At 41.5% G+C, this 21,964-nt stretch overlaps 1 protein-coding gene across 3 annotated transcripts; it reads right to left on the reverse strand.

Annotated features, from left to right (window-relative positions):
* Positions 1-305: 305 nt before the first annotated feature.
* On the reverse strand, positions 306-10,453 carry zgc:123217 (uncharacterized protein LOC641414 homolog). 3 transcript variants are annotated; one of them, XM_057358693.1, is made up of 7 exons: positions 10,128-10,453; positions 9,676-9,702; positions 9,425-9,587; positions 8,701-8,981; positions 6,802-6,950; positions 2,340-2,474; positions 306-585 (listed from the first exon to the last, which is right to left on the reverse strand). In XM_057358693.1, exons 1-7 carry the CDS (start codon positions 10,180-10,182, stop codon positions 529-531), a joined length of 867 nt encoding a protein of 288 aa, XP_057214676.1. In that variant the 5' UTR covers positions 10,183-10,453; the 3' UTR covers positions 306-528. The 3 variants fall into 3 exon arrangements, with proteins under 3 accessions (XP_057214676.1, XP_057214675.1, XP_057214674.1); XM_057358692.1 differs by lacking the exon at positions 306-585 and having other exon boundaries at positions 1,489-2,474; positions 9,676-9,699; XM_057358691.1 differs by lacking the exon at positions 306-585 and having other exon boundaries at positions 1,489-2,474.
* Positions 10,454-21,964: the final 11,511 nt, after the last annotated feature.

Here is a 21,964-nt window from a genome sequence, read left to right on the forward strand (position 1 = left end):
AAAGTTTATGAGTAAAATAACTGTGATTGTCTGTCTATTTGTTCTTATAGAATGCGATGAATTCTGAGAGCACCACAAGGAGAGAGAATGAAGTCACAGTCCTACCTCCAGCAAAAAAATCAAAGAAGTCTTTGGGAAGCTTTTTCAAGACTGTCTCAGCCATGCCAGCATCTATGCAACTGGATGAAGTTATTGCCTTACTTGCCATATGTTGGTTCTAGAGAAATATTACAGCTTTTGTCCATAAATATTACAAGCTCTAAATGGTTTCTTTTTTAAACATGTTTTAAATGAACACTGCGTGCATTTATGAATGTACAGCTTCCCTGTTTGTTTAGGAAATACAGCGTCAAAGAACAGTGTCCACTTCACAACTTCATTGAAGAGTTAGATGTGCTGCTCTCATCATTCCCGGAGGATAGCGGCCCTCTCAGCTTGGATGAAAGATCATCACCTCCAGCTGAACCCTGCCAAGACAGAACTACTCGTGTTTCCGGCACACCCCATGGTGCAACACGATCTCACCATCTAACTTGGCAATACCACAATTACTCCTGGGCTCTTACATTCTCTTATGGTCGTGCCCTGCAAAAAAAAATGTGTCAAAAGAGCCATCGTACGTAAACAATTAGACTACAGGTCTAAAAAAACTACTATGACCGTGTCTGTATAACACATAGCCATGGGCCAGAATATGCATGCAAAACACTGTGAAGGACACCTTTATTCACAACTGTGGGGGCAATGGCACAATGCCAATGTGCTTTCTTTCCTTTGTTGCACTATTGGGTTTAATGCTTCAAAGAAACTCGCAACTTACACCTTTCTATAGTTTCCGAAACCACTGTGTACTAACCACATAGCAAGCCCCACAAGCCCTTTAGTTGGTTTCTAAACGGTTGGTTTCTGTTTGTGTGCAATTGCACAATGCCTCGCTACTTGCTATTTGGAGACCGTGCCCTGCCTCCTCTTAATGCATATTGTCTGGACTAGCCAAAAATACATCAGTTTGCTGGCATTTTATTCACCATCTCAAGAAATGACATGGTTATGGCTAAAGCTTCTGATAAATTGGGCCAAACCTAATGCAGTCTGATTGAAATAAAACAGTTAAATGATAGTTAACTGTGCAATACACATTCAAATCATTTAAAAAGCCATTTAATATCCAGTGCATGCTATACTGACTGTATGTCTTGATTTTATTTACAGAACAACAGCGCGGCATGCGTTGGAAAATATGTCTCTTCAGGAGATGCAGGAGCTGCAGCGGGAGAGTCTCTGTTTGTGGCCAATCATGCTTATTAAAAAACAGCACTGTATTTTGCTAGACTCCACCAGAAACACTGATCATATTTTCGCAGGTCCTCAACCTATCTTCCTCGTCTGTCAAATAAAATGTGAAATAAGCAACAATGCTTGTTTTCTTTTTTCACACAAAACTATATTTACTCACTACCAACAGTAAGTAACCAACACAATGCAGTGTTTTAAAAAAACATTATGAGAACAAAAAAATGTATACAACAATTCATATAGATACTTACAAAAATGCATTACAAAAGTTAATAAGGTAAGTTTGGCTTTTGTTGATGATGATGATGATGAGAATATCAGTAACATTGTATAAGAGTTTCAGTTAGACCCCAAATAGCATCCCCCACCCAAAAAAAACCAAGGTCTTTAAGCAAATGGGGAAGATAAGATTTAGTAGAGAGCTTAAGAAGGCATTAAATTCTGAAGTCATAGCTTGATGTGAGTAGAGTAAACAATGACAAAAAGCAAAGACAAAAAAACAAATATAACAAAAGATGTGTTAACATAGATACAAACTAGGTCAAACATAGCTGTAAATGTCGTATGACTGGCTGTCTAACCAATCAAATGATCACTGATGATACAATTGATTTATATCACTATTTTTAAATAGTTGTCATAGAAGGCCATCCTGGTGTAGTTGAGGCATCTACCAGCAGGCTAACTGCTAATCAGCCAGACCGTGACCTCTTGGACATAATAAAATTAAAACCTTTTATTTCTCATTTCCTTAAATTTTCAACATTGTTTCTCAAAAGTTGTTTACTCCACAGTTATCTATAATGAATCACTTATGTTCACAGTGTTGCAAGTGTGCATGAGTCAGTTTATTATGTGCATGAATAGGAGAGGAAGTTCAAGACTAGTGTGGTAAAGATAATGATAAAATGATAGAAGTGTGAAAACGTCAATGTGCACACATTTGAAACGGTTGCATTGCATTTAAAGTTGGTGTCTGTGTCTGTGCCGCTGGACAAATAGGTGACAAAGCCAATTTCAGCTCCCCTAACATTTTCACTGACCCAGGTGTGGAACTCAGAAACACGTGAATAGACTTCAGGGAAACCTTCTGTGGCACAGGGGACCCCAAAACTCATGATCCCAGCTTGCACCCACAGAGAACCCTGTTTGCATTGCAATGGACCACCAGAATCTCCCTGCGGAGGGAAACAGACAAAGAAGAGGAAAATGTAAGAGCAAGACTGATTAGAGTAACCAGTCTTTACTTTAGATCAGTTGATCAGTAGCACAAACCGATAAACAGAATCTCAGATTATCTCAGCAAATTCCATAAATATAATGAAAATGCAGAAAAGGAAGTCATACGTTTTTGAAACCCAAAATGGGTGTTTTGATGCGTGTTTCTATTCAGCTTACATGGTTACACATTTTGCTATTTGTGTCTATGTGTAAATGAATAATAAATTATTTTAGATATTAATTGACATGGTTCTGTAATGTTTTAGTTATGGTTTTAGTGTCTTTTCATTCCTGTGTTAATTAGTTCATCAGTTTCACCTGTGTTCCATTAGTTCATTGGTTCCCTTTGTTTGCCATCTGTATTTAAACCTGTGTTATCCTCATTTCTTTGTCGGTTATTGTTTATGGTTACATGTGCTTGTGTTTCTGTGTCATTCTTCTCCTGATGCTTCATTGAATTCTTGTTAGGATGTAACTCTTTGGATGTTACTCCACGTTAATGTACACGGCTTCTCATGAAATTAATGTTACAGGTTTTGATTGCTTACAAACAATTTCTGAAACTTTGGCTTTCCCAAAAATCTACAATACCACCAAACACACACACACAAAATGCAAAACATCACACACATCTTCAAAAAGCAAACACTTCATTCAACGTCAGACAGGACGACCCAAGGGGGGGAGTCACTTCATGTGGAGTACTAGATCAGGTATAGGGGTTCACCTCGTGAGGGAAACTCTACCTATACTGGGCTTGGAATACGGGCCGCTCTGCCCGGCTCGTAAACCAGAGAGGTGCTTAGTAATGGATGGGATGCTTGTACTTCGCCCAGTGGGGGAAGTAGGGAAGCTGAAATAACTCACTGACTCAGGGTAGAAGGCACTTTGCAGGCGTATGCCCAGCCGGCTGCCGGTCTTACCTGCTGGTACTGTGCAAGACGCGGGCAGACACCGGCTCTACAGGTTGTAGGATCTCGCAAAAGTGTTGGGTGTAGCCCAACCCGCAGCTCTGCAGATGTCTGCCAGAGTGGCGTCCACGATCCAGTGCGCCAGCCTCTGTTTGGAGACAGCTCTCTTTCTGCTGTCCTCCAAAACAGACAAAGAGCTGCTCAGAACCATCTTCATTGTGAGATGAGGTAGAGTGGCTTTTGCCAGGGGCTCAAATGGGGCCCTTCCCAGACCCACAGGAACCACATTGAGGTCCCAAGAGGGTACGGAACACGGACGGGGAGGATTCATCCTCAGGAAACTGATGACCAGGTCGTGCTGTCCGAGAGACTTACCGGCCACAAGCGTGTGATGTGCGGCGATGGGGAGAAGTTGCTCTCTAACCTTTCCTGGAGGAAGGACAGCACAACACCAGTCACTCTCGTCCTGTCCAGGAGCCAGACGTGGAGGTTCCAGAGGTCTGGTCCCGGGTGCCAAACCACACTCTTCCCTGAGAAAGAAGGTGGTGGCTCACTGGGGGTAAGGTGTACTTCCGCTTGTCCCGTGGCCAGCTGTGCATTAAGGCGTCCGTGCCGAGGGGGGCCTCGGTCAGGGAGTACCAAAGCGGGCAATGGGAGGTGTCCAGGGAGGCGAACAGGTCCACCTGTGCCTGCCTGAACTGCTCCCAAATGAGCTGGACAGTGCGGGGATGGAGTTGCCACTCTCCGCAGAGCGTATCGACCGCATCGGCTGTCTGGTTGAGGTTGCCCATATATGAGTGGCCTGCAGGGATTCCACCAGATACTGACTCCAGAGGAGGAGGCATCGGGTGAGTTGCGACATCTGCCGTGAGCAAATGCCACCCTGGTGGTTGATGTACGCCACGGCAGCCGTGCTGTCCAAGCGGAGCAGCACGTGATTGCCCTGAATGAGGGGAAGGAACCTCTTCAGAGCAAGCCAAGCAGCCAGCAACTCTAGGCAGTTGATATGCCACAGGAGGCGGGGACCTGTCCAACGACCCGACACTGCATGCCCATTGCACACAGCAGCCCAGCCGAGCAGGGAGGCATCTGTTGGTAAAGCGCCAACATGGTGACAGATTCTAGTTCCATACAGAGATAAGAGATGCTCTGCGCCTGGGAAGAGCTTGCTCTTGTCCCAGTTGACCCACAGGCCCAGTCGTCGAGGTGCAGGAGCACGAGTTCCCTGTGAATACACAACAGATCTTGCTAGTGCGCCAAGATGAGCCAGTCGATGAGATAGTCGAGAATACGCACACCCTGCTGCCTGAGGGTAGCAAGAGCAGCCTCAGCGACCTTGGTAAAGAAACGGGGAAACAGGGCCAGACCAAAGGGCAGGACCTTGTACTGGTATGCTCGACCCTCTCACGGACGTCAGGATGTACCTCTGCGTCAACATTCTGAACTGAAGCATGTGAAGTGCCTTGTTCAGAGAGCGCAGGTCCAGGATGGGGCTGTAAAACCCCAAAGACATCTCGGCTGGAGGGACGGGCTCGATCGCACCTTTCGCCAGAAGGGTGGCAACTTCGGCCCGAAGCATGGGAGCATTCTCACCTTGAACCGAGGTAAACAGAATGCCCCGAAACCTGGGCGGGCGCCTGGCGAACTGGATCGCATAGCCGAGACGGATCGTCCTCACTAGCCAACGTGACGGGCTGGGGAGCTGTAACCACGCCCCCAGAAACCGCGATAGAGGGACTAGAGGGGAGATCTGCATCACCGTCCCCATAGGGGGAGGTTCTGTGGCTGGCAGAACGGCTGTCTTGCCAGGGACGGGGCCCCGGGGAAGCAGGCGGGTCTGCTGACTTACCTGCCTATAGTCTTTGCTGCATGACGCACCGTCGAGTGGAGAGTGCTGAGAGCAGACGCCGTCCAGGACCTCGACGACCTGAAGGTGGCCGGGTTGCGGTGGGGCAAGGTGTGTTTGATGGCCTCCGTCTGCTTCTTTACCGCGAGAACTGCTGTGAGAAATCCTTGACGGTGTCGCCGAACAGGGATGGGAGCATCGAGAAAGCGTAACTTCTCGGCGTCTCTCATCTGTGCAAGGTTGAGCCATAGGTGTCTTTCCTGGACCACCAGAGTGGACATCGTACAACCCAGCACGCGCGCCGTCACCTTGGTCATCAGGAGCACGAAGTCAGTGGCGGTGTGCAGTTCCTGCATGGCCACTGGGTCGTGTCTTCGCTCGTCCAGTTGCTACAATGCCTTGGCTTGGTGGACCTGCAGCCTTTCATGGCGTGAAAGGCAGAGGCAGCTTTACCCGCAGCAGCGTAAAACTTACATGCCTTGGAAGGGAGCCTTGGTCGGTCCCTCCAGGTGGCGGCCGTCTGCGGGCACAGGTGTACCGCGACAGCACACTCGACCTGGGGTACATTGACGTAGCCCTTAGCTGCCCCGATGTCGATGGAAGTCAAGGCGACGGAGCTTGTTTGCCATGAACGCACCGAGAAGTATGTAAATGTTGATGACAAATGATGTAAAAATGGCTAAAAACGACATTACAGTTTTTTCCAATTGCTTACACACAATTTTTGAAACTATGGCTCCATTTCTCAAATCTCTACACACAATACGACCAAACACACACATGAAAAATGTCACACACATCTTGCAAAAGCAAACAGGTCATTAAAAATATTTTAACTCTTCTAAAAATGTTATTTTTGCGTAGTTACTCTGCACACAAACATAAAATAAATAGCCACATACATGCCAAATTACACACAGATGTGAACAATGTAAAACACTTCTCTCTTGTGTCTTTTTCCAGTGTGCTGTGAAGTGCACAGGAGTTTGTCATAGCACTCGCACTACATTTACATACACACTGTATATTTGTATAGATTTGAACTATAAACAGAAATGCAGGGGGGACAAATATTGTGTTTTGAAAACATTGTATTTTTATTAAGTTTGACTAAGGGATCATCAGTAACAGATACATTTGAAGATTCTGTAAGCAAATATGCTTGAAAAAAATATTCATCCTTTCATCGTCATCTTTGGCTCAATTTCTACATGTACTGTACAGTAAGTAAACAAAAAAGTTGGAAGTGTTTTCATACAAACTGAGTTTGAAGCACATAATGTGTTTTCAGTTTTGCAGACTTGATCTAAAGATTAGGTGAATGGGTGAATGGTTTTACTAAGTGGGCCTCAAATATCACTTTTAGTGTCTAAGCAATTAAAAAAAAACTGTAATATGATTTCTGTTTATCTTGTTCACACCTGAGAGAAAAGCCTGATGTAGAACCTGTGATTTAAATAAAACGGGGTGCTATAAGAAAACAAAATTTGGCTATCCATATGTTCTTTCACTCTGTTTTGCACTTACCTGACAGACTCCTTTGCCTGCTTCTCCTGCACAGATCATCTGTGTTGTGATTATATCACCCTCTGTTGGCTTGTACTGGCACGTACATTGTCTGTTGCCCACGACTGGTACTTCTACCTCTTGAAGATTTTGGGGAGCTGGCAAAGCCTCTATCACAAAAAGAAACACCATTTGTGTGTGTGTGTGTGTGTGTGTGTGTGCGTGCGTGCGTGCGTGCGTGCGTGCGTGCGTGCGTGCGTGTGTGTGTTTGTGTGTGCACGTGCACGTGTGTGTGGGGGGGATGTTTCACTCGAAAGTGACCAGAAGTTTTCTTTGGGGACTTCCTCATTTGCACACACACTATAAAAATATGGTAGACAAGGTTTTCTTCAAATTTGTAAAAATGTTAAAAGTTTTCTTTTAGGGTAAGATTTAGAGTGTGGGTTAGTTAGGTCAGGGGTTCCCAAAGTAGGGAGGGTCGCAAGGCCTTTCTGATTTTCAGAAATCTTTTTTTATTAGGAATAGCGTATTTAATCAATAAGTGTAACAAAATATAAAAATATTAGTTAAGTTAAAAATAAAACCATGCAAATAAAAAGCCATCAGCCTTTGGAATTTGTTCCCCCTCGATCGTGACCCCTGAGGTGATTACTGTACGTCACATAGCAACCGCATTAGGTTAGTGCAGAAAGTCAAATTTACAGCACCCCGTTAAACATTCCCATATGTGCACGCAGATTATTTTTCATGCTTTAAGTTTAGGATATTTTTATTTGTTGAAATGAAATGTTGGTTAATATCAACCAAAGACAACGCAGGGAGGCCAGCGGATGAGGGCGGAGAAGCGCTGCAGTGAGAAAGGCCTCGAATCAGTTTGATGAAATTTAACCATCCGTAGTAATAGTTCATGGTTTATGTATAACAACAAGTAATATAATAAGTAAATAACTATAAAGTCATATTATGTTAGACTGTGTAATTTTGTGTTATCATTATGTACGTGTTTGGAAAGACCTAATAAGTACATTAGCGCAGTTGCGCGCAATGTTTGTATACTTTACCCACCTCCGAGGATAGTGGGGGCCTCGAGTCCCTGTCACTGTTAATTTGGGGGTCGCGGGCTAAAAGGTTTGGGAAACCCTGAGTTAGGTTATAGTATTTATATCAAGCTGTGTATAAAACAACTGAAGTCTATGAAATATCCTTATTTAGCGTGCATGGGTGTACACAAGTAGCTATCATTTTAAAAGAGGTCAAAAGAAGTCAATTGCCGACTATGAAATTTAGAGATGACCAGTAGGTGGCAGTACCTTGCCTTCACAGGAGACATATACAGTATATGCTCACACATGCCAGATTTGTTAAGGGGATAGTTCACCCAAAAATATTATTCTGTCATCATATATTAACCCTCATCTCACTCAAAACTTGTTTACAACCTTTTTTTCTGTGTAATGGAAAAGAAGATATTTTGAGAAATGGTTTTGTATCCTTACAATGACAGTTTATCAACATTTTTTATATATATATTTTTTTGTGTTCTGCAGAAAAAGACGCCGTACAGCTGGAATGATATGAGGATTAAAAAATATAACAAAACATGCCCAGGTCACATTCTGTCAAAAAGAAGTGAATAAACACAGTCAACTTACTGTTTTGGCTTTAAACTGTTTGTTTAAACTTCTTGTTTGTTAAAAGGTTGGGACTGTCTACACAAAAACTGTATTAACAATATCAAGAAAACCACAAACTATTTTTTTTCTGGGTGTGACCATTAAAGGATCATAAAGCTGAGCTTTCAGAGTAATTCAGTAATGCAGACATCATTATAACATGTTCTGTGGTTGTTACCCAGTAAAAGGACCGCATGTTTATTTGACATATTTTAAAGCTCTGCATTGCTAGTTTTGAGACACTCACCATATTTTCCAATTCTTCCCCAACCTGTTGCCCAGCAAGTGGTAGCATTGTGAAAGACACTTGCATTGGATGCCAGACAGATTGGTCGGATATAGTTAGTAAAGGTCACAGGTTGATTCAGTTTCATCAGGCAGATGTCATTATTGTACAGTGTGCTGTTGTAATTTGGATGGATGGTGATGGACTGAACACCAACACCTACTTCATTAGCATTTGGGTTGGCAGCAGATGTCATCTGGGTTTCTCTTCCTAAGTACAAAGTCCATTTGTTGATGTCAGTCCTGGTGTAAAAGGAGTTAAAAGAAACAAAAACTTTTTTAAACAGCATCAAATTATCCAAATAACAATAAACAAGTTGTATAAATATAAATACTAAACTAAAAATAATAATAAACCTCGACAATTTTACAGCATCATTTAAAATCACATTGAGTGTTGTAGCCTCCATTTAAAGATATAGTTCACCCAAAAATGAATATTCTTTTACCATTTACTCATCCTTATGTTCAAACCTCTTTAGCTATCGTCTGTAGAAACACAAAGATGTTTTGCTAACCAAACATTTGCCACCATTGTGTGGATGACTTCTATTGTATGGGAGCAAAACCGCTAAGACATTTGTCAAAATAGCTTCTTTTGTGTTTGTCATGTACAGGTTTCAAATGACATTAGGGTGAATAAATGATGACATTGAACTTTCCCCTTAAATTAAAGGGACCCTTACAAAACAATGCAGTGGGCAGCTGTCATCACCCATTGGCTGTGGATCAGAGTTCCGCCACAGGTTGGTCTGCCATTGAAATGTACACTGACCTGCCAGGGCCAGCTGCCTGGTAGGGCAATGATGCCACCCACAATACGTGTGTTCAGAGGAGCTATTCCACAATCTGTAGGCAATAAATGATAGATAACAAATTGAAGACCATCCACCAAACAATAATCATTGCGTATGAGTTTGTTTTGTGCTGCTCTTACCATTTAGTCTCTCTGCATTTGAGCCTGCTGAAAAAAAGATCATTTAAAACTAAAGTTGTTCTTATTGTTACTTGTGTGCAGTTACTTGTCATGTTTTAGTTTAGAAAACCTTTTGGAATTATTGCATGTATAAATCTCTTAAAATCTGATTGGTTAAGTTTAAAATCAACCAGCACAGTGTTTTAACTAATAACACATAAAACAACGTATGTTTTTGGTACTAAAGGAATTCACTGCTTTACTTAACGTCGCATTAGAAACTGCATAATTCAACTCTTTTTTTAAGTACTCAGCTATTGAACTGATTGGGAAAAAATGGCTCTATGCCTTTACCAGTCATTTCTGCAAATCAAATACAGTATGAGAAAAATAACTTTTTTTACTGTAATGGAAATTCAGACACAGTACATTTTATTCTATCGACAGGCATATGCACACACGAGCAAACTTACCTGCCATGCAGAGCATCATGACAATAAAGCAGAGCAAGATCATAGAGAACCTCATGGCTCAAGTGAGATACACACTGTGAATGACATTCACTTTTATTTTCTTTCAATCACCATGGAAACCTTGACGTGACATGGTTGATTGACTAGTCTTTCTGGTTTCACACATAAAAACTGAACACACACAGAAGCAGGTTTGTCTTGCCTACATTAACTTAGAAAGAAAACTTTTGATATACTGATGCCAGAAATTAATTGTTTTGTTCAGATTCTCTCGTGTTGATGACTTCATAGGAAGAGACTCCAACCACAACCAGTGACGATCTGCCCTATCCATTTGAGAAGGCTGATGTCCCGTACAACCCCAGAGCCGCAGAGAGAGAGAGAGCAACAACGGTTCAAAATGCTTGAGCATCAAATGATTCATGTAGACTTTATACCGGGCCAGTATACATTGAGTTAGAAGAAAAGAACTGTCATTTTTGGTAATTAGTAGTCAATAAATGCATTGTTTCACAATATTTATGTAACCCCATAGAACTATAGTCTTATGAGTAATCGAGTAAAAACATGTATTTTTATATTTATTTGCTGTTTGTTCATCATCTGTATAAGCATTGTGTATTAGTCTCTAATTCAGAGATAATGTTTTTAATTCATTTAATACTGTTAGGTTTCTACGCACAATGTTCATTACGCCATCCTATGTAAGGCTTGATAGATATACACATGTGAAAAACATGGTGTGTACAATCAAGTTTGCTGTATGTTAGGTGATTGGATGCTTAATGTCTTAAACCCGCTTCTAAGGTGGGTGAATGTAACGCTATTGGGTAATGAAGGGGCCTGTCAAGAGAGACGTTTTTTTTTTTTAAACGTGATTTTATTTCTGCGATTGAATGGATTGCTGTTGATTAAAGAGCCCAGGTCCCAAGTTTTCTTTGTTTTGTTTGCTCACGCGAGCAAAGCCCTCTACACACTCCAGCAACGACACAAGCCTGCATCGGGGGGTTATGTGAGTACTGCTGAGTGTGTGAGTGGGCCCACTGGGTTAAATATTGAGTTTTCTTTTATATTTTCTCAAGTTTCATGTTGATATTGGTTACTGTTATACAGTAAGAAGACCAGTGTAAAAGTGTACATTGTGATTTCCTATTGGGACAAAATACTACATTTGAGGGTTTATATTATGAGATCGATACATCAATTTGATTTGACAAGAATTCTCATTTTCTTATGAGAATGGATATTTTGTACAAGTTGTTAGCAGTTAGCACCAATAATAGAAAACCAGGAGCAAAACATTAACAACAAAGATACAAAAAACAAACTGTCAAATTATTTATTCTGCTTAGCAAGCAGGGCCGGCCCAGCCTCTGTTGGTGCCCTAGGCAAGATTTTAGATTGCGCCCCTACTATACAAAATAAATGAGTCAATAAAAAAAATCAGAAAATTAACTTTTTTTTAAAGCAAAATTCATATTTGTTTTAATATAACATGAATTGTGATTAACATAAATAGGAAGTAAGTAAATAACAAAAAATATATGTAATAAAAATGTCTCTAATTACGTACTCATTGTTTGAAAATAACGCTGAAAATAAAATAAAACTTTCTCAATAATACTGTAGTATATATATTTGAATATTTACGAATATTTTATTATTATTATTATTATTATTTAGATAAAGGTCAATGAGAATGTTTTTTTTTAACATTTTGTAAAGCTCTGCGCAAATGCTATAGGGACACAAATAAAAGCTTATTGTATTGTTTTGGATTTTCTTTAATAAATGGCATGGCCTAGTCACTGTGCCAGTAAACAGTTTTTGCAGTTCACTTAGTTGAAAGCAGTCAAACACAGGATGCAGTGTCAGTGTTACCAGTAAAATGGTTCTATAATCAGTTCTGAATGGGAAGCAGGCTTTTACCACAAGGCCACTATCTAACACAAGTAATGTGGACATTTCTTGAACTTGCTGAGTGAAGTTTAACTGCAAAGACCACACTAGCTGGTCTCTGTTACACATGCAAATTAATGCATTAAGATTACCAATCATAGTTAATCATAATCGCGTCATGATGCAAGAAGCTGTTCACATGTCGTGTTTTGCGCTGGTGCCCCTCATGTCATTTTGCGACCTAGGCAACTGCCTATGTCGCCTATGCCACGGGCCGGCCCTGTTAGCAAGTACTGTCTGTAATGTGGATAATGTCCTTACAGTGATGGGATGAACTTCTGATACTGTCGTCTTCACTCTAGCGTTCCGACAGAGACTGTCTGTGAGTGATACTGGGGAGCGAGCAGGAAAACACGGGGAGGAATCAGAGGATGTTTAACGGAGTGTTAATAGACGTCTTTAAGCGGGGATCTTGAATGGATGCCTGCCCGGAGGTGGGGTTGAGAGGGGCTCCTAAGAGGATGAGGGCAGAGGGGCAGTGGCTCTAGCCACCAGGCCGCCCCCCTGTGCATGGCCCTGTTTGCTGTGAACCGTGCAAACATCGTTGACCGATACTGTTAGCTCATTTTGATTGGAGGATACTTATTCTGAGTACAATAGTACTGAGTCCTATTCTGAGTACTGAGCATTTAAGTACGGGATAATGTACAGGCGGCCGGTTGTTATCGCAGAAATGAGCCCCGACAGTGTGATCATGACCCGACGCGAAACAGAGGGTCTTGTATCACACAGAACGGGCTCATTTCGCGATAACAACCGGCTGCTTGTACATTATCCCGCTTATTACACGGCTACTTGCCACATGAGAAAAAGAACTGGACAAAAAATATGAATTTGAAACATTTTATTAGCTTTTTAATGTTTTATTTTGAAAGCGTAAACCTTCCGTGAAAAGATATAGTCCCAAGCGGCTATTAACATTCCTAACAAACAAGATGGCGCCAGATGGTAATCTTTGTTGGAGCGGGGGGGATATTAATCATACAAGTGGTACCGGTCACGCTCACAATTACCCGAGTTCTAGCCAGCGCACCTGATCCGAATCACCAATCACAGCACTCAGCACTAAAAAGCCAGACTCAACCATGCAGTCATTGTCTGGTCTCCAATATGGAAAAGGACTCTAAACCTGTGGATTACAGACTTAACTGTTCCCGAATTGCTTACCTTGTGGATTATACTCACCTCCGTGTTTCCTAGCGATCTCCCAGTGAACTCTAACGACTCCCAGTGTTTCTCCATGGCTCCCAAGCACACAGAGGCCTCTGTTATCTCTTTGTGTTTCACCCGCTGGCTCCAGCACATCACCCGTCCACCAACTCCTGGTAAACAAGAACTGTCATTGACCAACAGGTATTTGTTAACAATGATGAGAAGTGAACAACAGGTGAGTATTGATATAACTGAATATAGTTCTTGAGCAGACAAACCTGCTCAAGAACTATATTCAGTTATATCAATACTCACCTGTTGTTCACTTCTCATCATTGTTAATAAATACCTGTCTGCCTTTTAACCTCAGTCTCCGAGTCTACTTCCCGGTACAGTATGAGCCACCACAGTCATATAAACACATACAAAATAACACAAAGTGAAAACAACATGGCATGTTTGGGTTATGGAAACAAGAGTAACACAATTTCGGTTCCTGTCTGCATCGCTGCCGGTGGTTTGTTTGTATCCCTACACTTGCACTTCGTTTTAATATTAGTGTATTTTATAATCGTTACTTATCACTGTCGTTGCTAACTTATCCTGATATCTCAATAACAACCCTGTCCTTGTTATTTACTTGAAGATTCTAAACCAAAATTATCATCACTAAATGGCTGGTTGTCTGAGTTGTGCCTGCAGAATGATATAGTTTTATAAATAACTGGAAGAGTTTTGAGGACTGATCCTGACCTGTTGAAACGAGATAGTCTCCATCACTCCTGATCTGGGGCTACCCTCCTGTCTAGAAATATGGCACATAGTCTTAATGCTAAAACTTGACTCACAGGGGCCAAGGTCAGGGAGCAGACTGCATGGCTTAACCAACTGTCTGCTTGCCACCTCACGTCGCAGAATACACAAAATGCACAACATGCAATAATCCCTTATCCCAAACATCATAAATAGAGACTGTGTCTGTCCCCCGGATTAGCAAACATAAAATAATGTGTACTCTTAAAAGTAATTTAATAAACTTAAACAAATTAAACATGAACAAAATACAGATAACTGTTACTCGGATTGGTAAATATTAGATCTCTCTCTCTAATAAAGCACTTTTTGATAACGATATGATAACAGATCATAAAATAGACATGCTCTGTTTGACAGAAACCTGGCTAAAACCAGATGATTATATTACTTTAAATGAGTCTGTCCCCCAAGATTATTATAATAAACATGAGCCTCATCTAAAAGGCAGAGGGGGAGGTGTCACAGCACTTTACAATAACTCAATTAGCATTTCCCAGAAGTATAACTCTAAATACAATTCTTTTGAAGTCATGGTACTTCATATATCAACACCTAATACAAAGGATAAAACATTTTTTAAATGTATTCTGGCTATTGTATATAGGACTCCAGGGCACCACACAGATTATATTAAAGAATTTGGTGAGTTCTTATCAGAACTAGTACTGGCCGCAGAAAGAGTCCTTGTCATTGGTGACTTTAACATCAATGTAGATAACAATACAGATGCTTTAGGAATGGCTTTCAAAGACACACTTAACTCCATGGCAATTAGTCAACATGTGTCAGGACCCACTCACCTTCGTAATCATACTTTAGATTTAATACTGTCTTACGGTATAAATGTGGACGACGTTAAAATCCTTCAGCAGAGTGAAGACATTTCGGATCATTATCTGGTATTATGTTTGCTTCACTGGCCTACGGCTGCAAATCAAACTCCTTGTTACAAATATGGTAGAACAATAACTTAAACTAAACCAAAGATGCGTTTCTCAATAATCTGCTTGAATTGTCTCAAATCTCTAGCATGAGTAATAATGTTGAGAATCTTGACATTACCATTGAAAATTTTAAATCCACCTTCTCGGAAACGCTAGACAAGTTGGTTGAATCCGAAATCGCATACTCAATGAGTAGGTACTTAATTTCAGTAGGTACGGACTCAACGGGGCTAAATGGGTACTGTTTTCCCTGAATGGGTGTAGTATGAATGCGATCGGCCATTGTCCGCCATATTGATGATCTTCTTTTCCATTTTAATGGCGAGGAGCAAATCATGTTTGTGGTGCATATCCACCACCTACTGTACTGCAGTGTACATGGGCCAGAGATTAACCATGCAACGTAATCACAAGAGCAACAATTTATGTTATGATAGACAGGTACATTAACATCAGTAATGCTATAACTTTACCTTCCATGAGTTTTCCCAGCATTTGCAACATGTTTGTAATACCTTCACAAAGGAGACATCAGGCAGCTGCTCGACGATCTCGCCTTATGAAAGCACTGCTGATTTTATTGTCAATGAATATTAAGTATGATATAAGTATTATTGCTTATAAATTAAGTGTACCCTAGAAATGCATTGCTAGCCCACACCTACACTTGTGCACAATATTATTGATAAGTGCTGACCAATACAGCAGTTAACAGCAGATTTATCATTCCACATTTTCATCTTACCCTGAGCTTTAGTCAATGACTCACGAGTTAGCATACTGTCTTTCTGAAGTCGGTCATGGAATTTACTCACATAGTCTAACACATTTGTTTTTTTTAGAGTCCTCAATGCCTAAAATCTTTTCTTTCAGGACACTCGATGGTCCTTTTACAGCATGGCCAAACACCAGCTCTGATGGGCTGATCTTTAGAGACCCCTGCACTGTATCACGGATTGCAAATAAAAGCAGAGGAACATTTTCATCCCAATCAGACCCTGTCTCAATACAGTACCCCCTGAGCATTGTTTTTAATGTTTGATGTAATCTTTCCAATGACCCCTGACTCTCAGGGTGATAGGCACTGGATATGCGATCTGTAATATTAGGTGATTTAAAAACCTGAGCACAAAATTTGGATAGAAAGTTTGTCCCTTGTCAGTCTGGACAATTCTTGGCAAACCAAAAGTGGAAAAAAATAATTTTGTTAAAGCTTTGACAACTGTAGGAGCTGTGATCTTACGAAGTGGAATTGCTTCTGGATACCTGGTAGCTGTACACATAACTGGCAATAAAAACTGGTTACAAGACTTGGCATTTGGTAAAGGGCCACAATCAACAATTTGGTACACAATCCACTATCACATGCTCGAAAGGTTCACCTACGACATGAACTGGAATGCTGGAGGAATTACCTGGTTTGGTTTTCCAACATACTGACATACATGACAAGTCTTACAAAACTGCACCACATCACGCTTCAAACCATACCAAAAGAAATTGTCATGAAACTCGGACAGGAAGGACGCAGGTGCAGACAGCGTGGACTAACAAAAGATTTTATTAATAAACCCACGAGGGGGAAAAACAGCAAGGAAAATAACACAAACAGAAAACTTCCCACAGGGGGGCAACACAAGAATGTCCAGACGAAAAAAAACCAAATCTAAATAAACATGATATAATTCAAAAACACGACCAGGCAAAACAGGAACACGATATCAAACAGGGTAACACTAGGCATGAATATAACAATGAACCGCACAGGACAGAAAACAGAAGGGAACTAAATAGGGGCACTAACAAGGATCATGACACAGGGCAGGTGACGGGAATTAACACTAATGGAAAACTAACAGGGAGATACACGGGACAGGTGAGGGGAATGAAACACTAATGGGACGAGAATAGCGAAGAACAAGGGGGCGGGGCTAAGAGAGACGCAACAGGAGAAATGCGCACCGCAAAGTAACCACAATGGCCACGTGTCTTCCACATATAACAAAACAAGCACAAAGGCATGGTACTGTCATGACCCTGTCCACAGAGCTAGGCAACTACTGACACAAAGGACAGGATCATGACAGAAATGTTGTAAGACACAGTTATACGTTTTTGTCACTCCTAGATGTCCCGACAGCAAATGATTGTGCGCCAATGATAATACCTGCTGGAGAAAAATTGAGGGAACCACCACCTGATAAACAACATTCCACTCGTCTTCAGTAATGTTATTTTTATGCCACTTCCGCATTAGTAGACAAATGAAATGAAACATTGTTAAGTTCTGGTTTCTTAATCATTTCACGAGTGAAACATCATTCTTCTGAGCTTCCATCAATTTCTCACAAGTTATTGTCAAAGTCAAAGGGTCACTCACTATGACCGCACTCACCTGGTAACTGACATGAGACTTCAGGCCTTTCCTCAGCCCCCTTATTTAGACATAAGAAAGAGTCAGATAACAACACCTCATTAGCTTTCTTTGACTGGGCCCGTGTGATCACACAGGCAGTAAATGCATTTGGATACTTCTGAAGCAAATCATCAGAGTCATAATCTGGCAACAAAATGTCGGTCACTTCGAGTGAAGGTACCACTTTCCCTCTGACCAAATCATTACCTAAAATAAAAAACACACCCTTCACCGGCAAGAAGGGGCATACTCCTACCTCAACAAAACCAGACACCAAGACTGTCTGCAGGTGAATGCGGTGAACGGGGACTCTCATGACCTCCATACTGAAAGTATGTACCAGTCTACTAGATTTGTAACAACTCAGCGTATCACTCCACACAGTTATCTAATCCCTTGCACCTGATTACATTGATTACACCCCGCACCTGCAGCTCTTCACCCTGGACACTATTTAACGCATATGTTTTGTCCTAGTCATTGTCAGGTCTAGTTGTAATTTTGTGTTCACTAGTCCCGACCCTTTGTTTCCGTGGATGTTACCTAGTTTACTTGTGTTGGATTTTCCTGTTTCTGTGGATGTTACCCTATTTACCTTGTATTGGATATACCTGTTTGCATGGATGTTACCCTGTTTACCATCTGTTGGATTCACCTGTTTTCATTAAAACCTTCTGTTTCACCTCAGTTCACAAGTGGCATCGTTCATCTGTCAGTGTTGTCTTACAGAAGACCTGACCTACACCAACGATGAACTCTCCCTCATCTGCACCAGCACCATCACCGGACCCCTGACTGACCCCTATTTGGATCTGGACTTCAACATCACCTCTCCAGAGACCCAGCTGATGCAGCTCTGCTAGGACGGCATGTCTCTGGAGAGGAATGCGCAGGAGTTCTTCAAGGCGTGCAGACTGGTAAGTTGGAGCGACCCCGAATGTAACCATTTATTTGTGTCGGGACTGGATGATGAGCTACTCGCGCTCATTATGCTTCCCGACGCAGATGAAAACCCCCTGGAAGACTTTATTAACCGAGTCCTCCAGGCAGTGGGGTGTGAATACTGCATCAGGGAAAGCGATGAGTGAGAGTACAGTAGAAATCCGGTCCCGGCCGTAAATGGCGGGGTTGTTTCGGCTCACCCGGGATGCACGCCTCAATCCTCCACAGTCCAGCCATCTGAACCCCAAGGATCCTGAACCAGGGACCAGCCAGACACCACCCCTCAGCACAGAGCGCACGCGCCAGACGTCACCACAGAGAGAGAGCCTGAGCCCACAGTGACACCGACTGAGACACAGCACACAACACAGCAACTGAGCCTGCGTTCGCCCTGGAGCCTGAGCCCCGAGATGCGTCTGACCAGGTGCGTGAGCCTGTAACATCGTCTGCCACCGTGGGAGTTCTGGTGGACTTCGAAGCCCCACCCATACTCCAGCCACTGAGGGTGAGCTGCAAAGGGCCTCTGAACTGTTGGACTGGACAAATGAAATAGACTTTTGGCTGCTCCGTTCCCCGCTGGTCCCGCCCAGCGCTTCCACGTCCCCGCTGACCCTGCCCAGCCCTCCCTCAGCAGAAAAATCTCCTTTGCCAGTCCCCAAGAAGCTCCCGCCCTCCCTCCTTCTTCCTCCGCTGCCTCTTCTGCCTTCATCAGCCAGTGAGTCAGCCCTGGATGTGTTGGCAACCGGAAAGCCTTTGCCACCTCGATATCCAACTGTCAAAGCTTAATTTCTTTGTCAACTTCAAGCTTGCGGACTTGTAGACGCAGATCTTGCTCTGCCTGGCAGACATGTGCTCTCTCTTGAGCTTCTGCACGGAGCCATGCGATAAGTTCTTTTAACTGTGCCTCCCCTGTCGATTTGGGAGTGCATAGTGAAAAAGGTTCAAAAGGTGAAAGAGTTGCCACTACTTTAGCCTCCACATTGGTTGAGGCTGACTCACCTTCCCCTATATCCGTTTCCACAACATTCTGCTCCTCATCCATTGGCACCACCCTTCTGTCTACGTCTGGCAAGCTTCAAACTCCAGATTCACTCAAGTGATTAATCAACTCCGCCTTAACACTGTCTTTTAGAAATAGCTTTGAAATCGAGATTTGGAAGTGGTGAGATATCATTAACAACTCATCCTTCTTGCATTTATCTATCACCTCTAATGAGGGATTATCAACAAAACTCTGTAAATTAAACGCCATCACACCTTATCACAATATGCTCCAAGACTGGATTTGCTCATTGTAACGTTCACACAAATTCTGCTTGAAACAAAATAACGCACACCTCACTTCTCAGCTAAATAGACAGCATCTGCCTTTAGGACGAGCCCCCAATTATGTAACATCTCCCTATTAATTGGAGCCTAGGAGTATTGGGGAGGTAACACCAAAACATTCCATAGATAAATAATTTTTAAGCTGAACACTTTTCACCGCTTTGAAGGTGCGGTGTGTGGCAATTAAGAGGCAAAACTGAGTTTAAACTATGCGTTTAGTGAGGAGAATCAATATTACAAAGCTCACAATAATAATAATAATATATAAAAATACCTACAACTATCAACAAATATCTATTTACAAATTATATACAAACATAAAGAATTAAAGACAACAAAAGTGAGTGACAAGAGCGGTGCTAAAGGAAAGAAACTAATAAAACAAAACACGATAAATAGCACCAACCCAAAACTAAGCTAAACAAGGAAATTAGAGAAAATAACATCTTCAGCGTAGAATGCCACTAATTACACTGACTAACAAACATAAATACAGAAGTTGGCACTCGCTCATTAACTAGTGTTCTTAGACAACTTTACCCCCTAAGATGTAAGTCATGTGACATGCTGAACTGGTCCCATCACTACGTGTCGAGGTCTTAAATAGACTCGGATAAACTGAGAATCGAGACACAGCTGAATCGCGGTTAAACGGTCATTGGAAAGTAAAGTTACAGGGGAGAAATCTCTAACACACAATAACTCAGATTGAGGAAAGAACAACAAAAACAGGAGCAAACACCAAAGCTAACGCGGGAGAGCAAACAAATGAAAAACAAAATCTCTTCCCGAAGCGCGTCACATCCAGGTCTTTATAAGCTCCCAACGTCTGATTGGTCCTCAAAGCATCGCTTAGAATCGATGACTGACAGAATCACGATCCAATCACAGCTCCTGTGAGACGAGGGTGAATAAATGATTAAATACAGACACAAGTGGACCCTTTTTCCTGATGGAGAGGCCATGTGTTGCTTGTTTTTCCCCCTTTTATTTTCTCTGACACATGACTGTAAATCTTCTTTTCATTATGTTTTCCTCTTTGACTTCACCCTCTCTGTAATACTTCTTGTGTGCCCATCCTTTGTCACTTTACCACCCAAATCACAATTAAACATTGTACTCATTCCTTTAAAGATTCTTACTGTGATTTTGTAACTCAAAACCTTTCTTAACTAAATACTAAAACAGCAAACAAATCTTTATTGCCATGAACACGTAGCTTATTTCTAATGTGCAGATAGACCAACAGCATATAAAACAACAGAGTAAATTGAAGAAAAAGGAGAAGAGAGAACAGACAACAAACATCCTCAAACTTGTCATATCAAATGATATCTAAATGTATTTAATCTTGCTTTCAGATATCACAGGCATTGAGGCATTGTTATCAATGTTTCAGCTGAAATATATCTTTACAATGTGGAGTATAAATTCCAGTCATTAACATTTTTATTAAAGCCTTGATCTGGTAATAAAATTGGATATGTTCAATGTTATTAATATTTTATAGCATAAACATCTTACATTAAGTTAATGTTTCACCAATACAGACAGGAAAATGTGGAGTATAAATTCCAGTCATTAACATTTTTATTAAAGCCTTGATCTGGTAATAAAATTGGATATGTTCAAAGTTATTAATATTTTATAGCATAAACATCTTACATTAAGTTAATGTTTCACCAATGCAGACAGGAAAATGTGGAGTATAAATTCCAGTCATTAAAATTTTTATTAAAGCCTTGATCTGGGAATAAAATTGGATATGTTCAAAGTTATTAATATTTTATAGCATAAACATCTTACATTAAGTTAATGTTTCACCAATGCAGACAGGAAAATATAAATTGGACGGGGAAACGTGTAAACAGATTGATTCTCTCTGTTTTTCTGCTGAAAGTATTTATTTTACAGATATTTTGGTGGAGGTCTGAGATTGCTGTTACACGCAATTTGAGTTTGATCACTATACTGCATGCATGTAAAGTAGTCCAGAACATTGGATGGGAGCCAGGTTGAATTTTAAGTGACCACTGTCCTAAATGTCTTTAAAGATTCTCTCTCTCTCTCTCTCTCTCTCACACACACACACACACACACGCACACGCACACTGTATCCTTCATGTACCATCTTCACACATTTGAACTGTCTTTTTTCTTTTTGTGAGCAAATTGAACGACTGCATTGAACATTAAAAATAAAGTAGCCTGTACACCCCCCTTCACATTTTTGCACTCAGCATCTATTCCTCTGCCCACTTAATCACCGCCTACTGGCC

The sequence above is a fragment of the Triplophysa rosa genome, linkage group LG18 (genome assembly GCF_024868665.1).
Source record: "Triplophysa rosa linkage group LG18, Trosa_1v2, whole genome shotgun sequence".
Taxonomy (NCBI): Eukaryota; Metazoa; Chordata; class Actinopteri; order Cypriniformes; family Nemacheilidae; genus Triplophysa; species Triplophysa rosa.

Excerpts from the sequence above, each read along its gene's own strand:
- zgc:123217 (XM_057358691.1), bottom strand. The coding sequence starts at position 10,182 with ATGAGGTTCTCTATGATCTTGCTCTGCTTTATTGTCATGATGCTCTGC. Across the intron at positions 9,703-10,127 it reads CATGATGCTCTGCATGGCAG|CAGGCTCAAATGCAGAGAGA; the intron begins GTAAGTTTGCTC and ends TCTTTTTTTCAG. Across the intron at positions 2,475-6,801 it reads CAGGCAAAGGAGTCTGTCAG|GGAGATTCTGGTGGTCCATT; the intron begins GTAAGTGCAAAA and ends TTCCCTCCGCAG.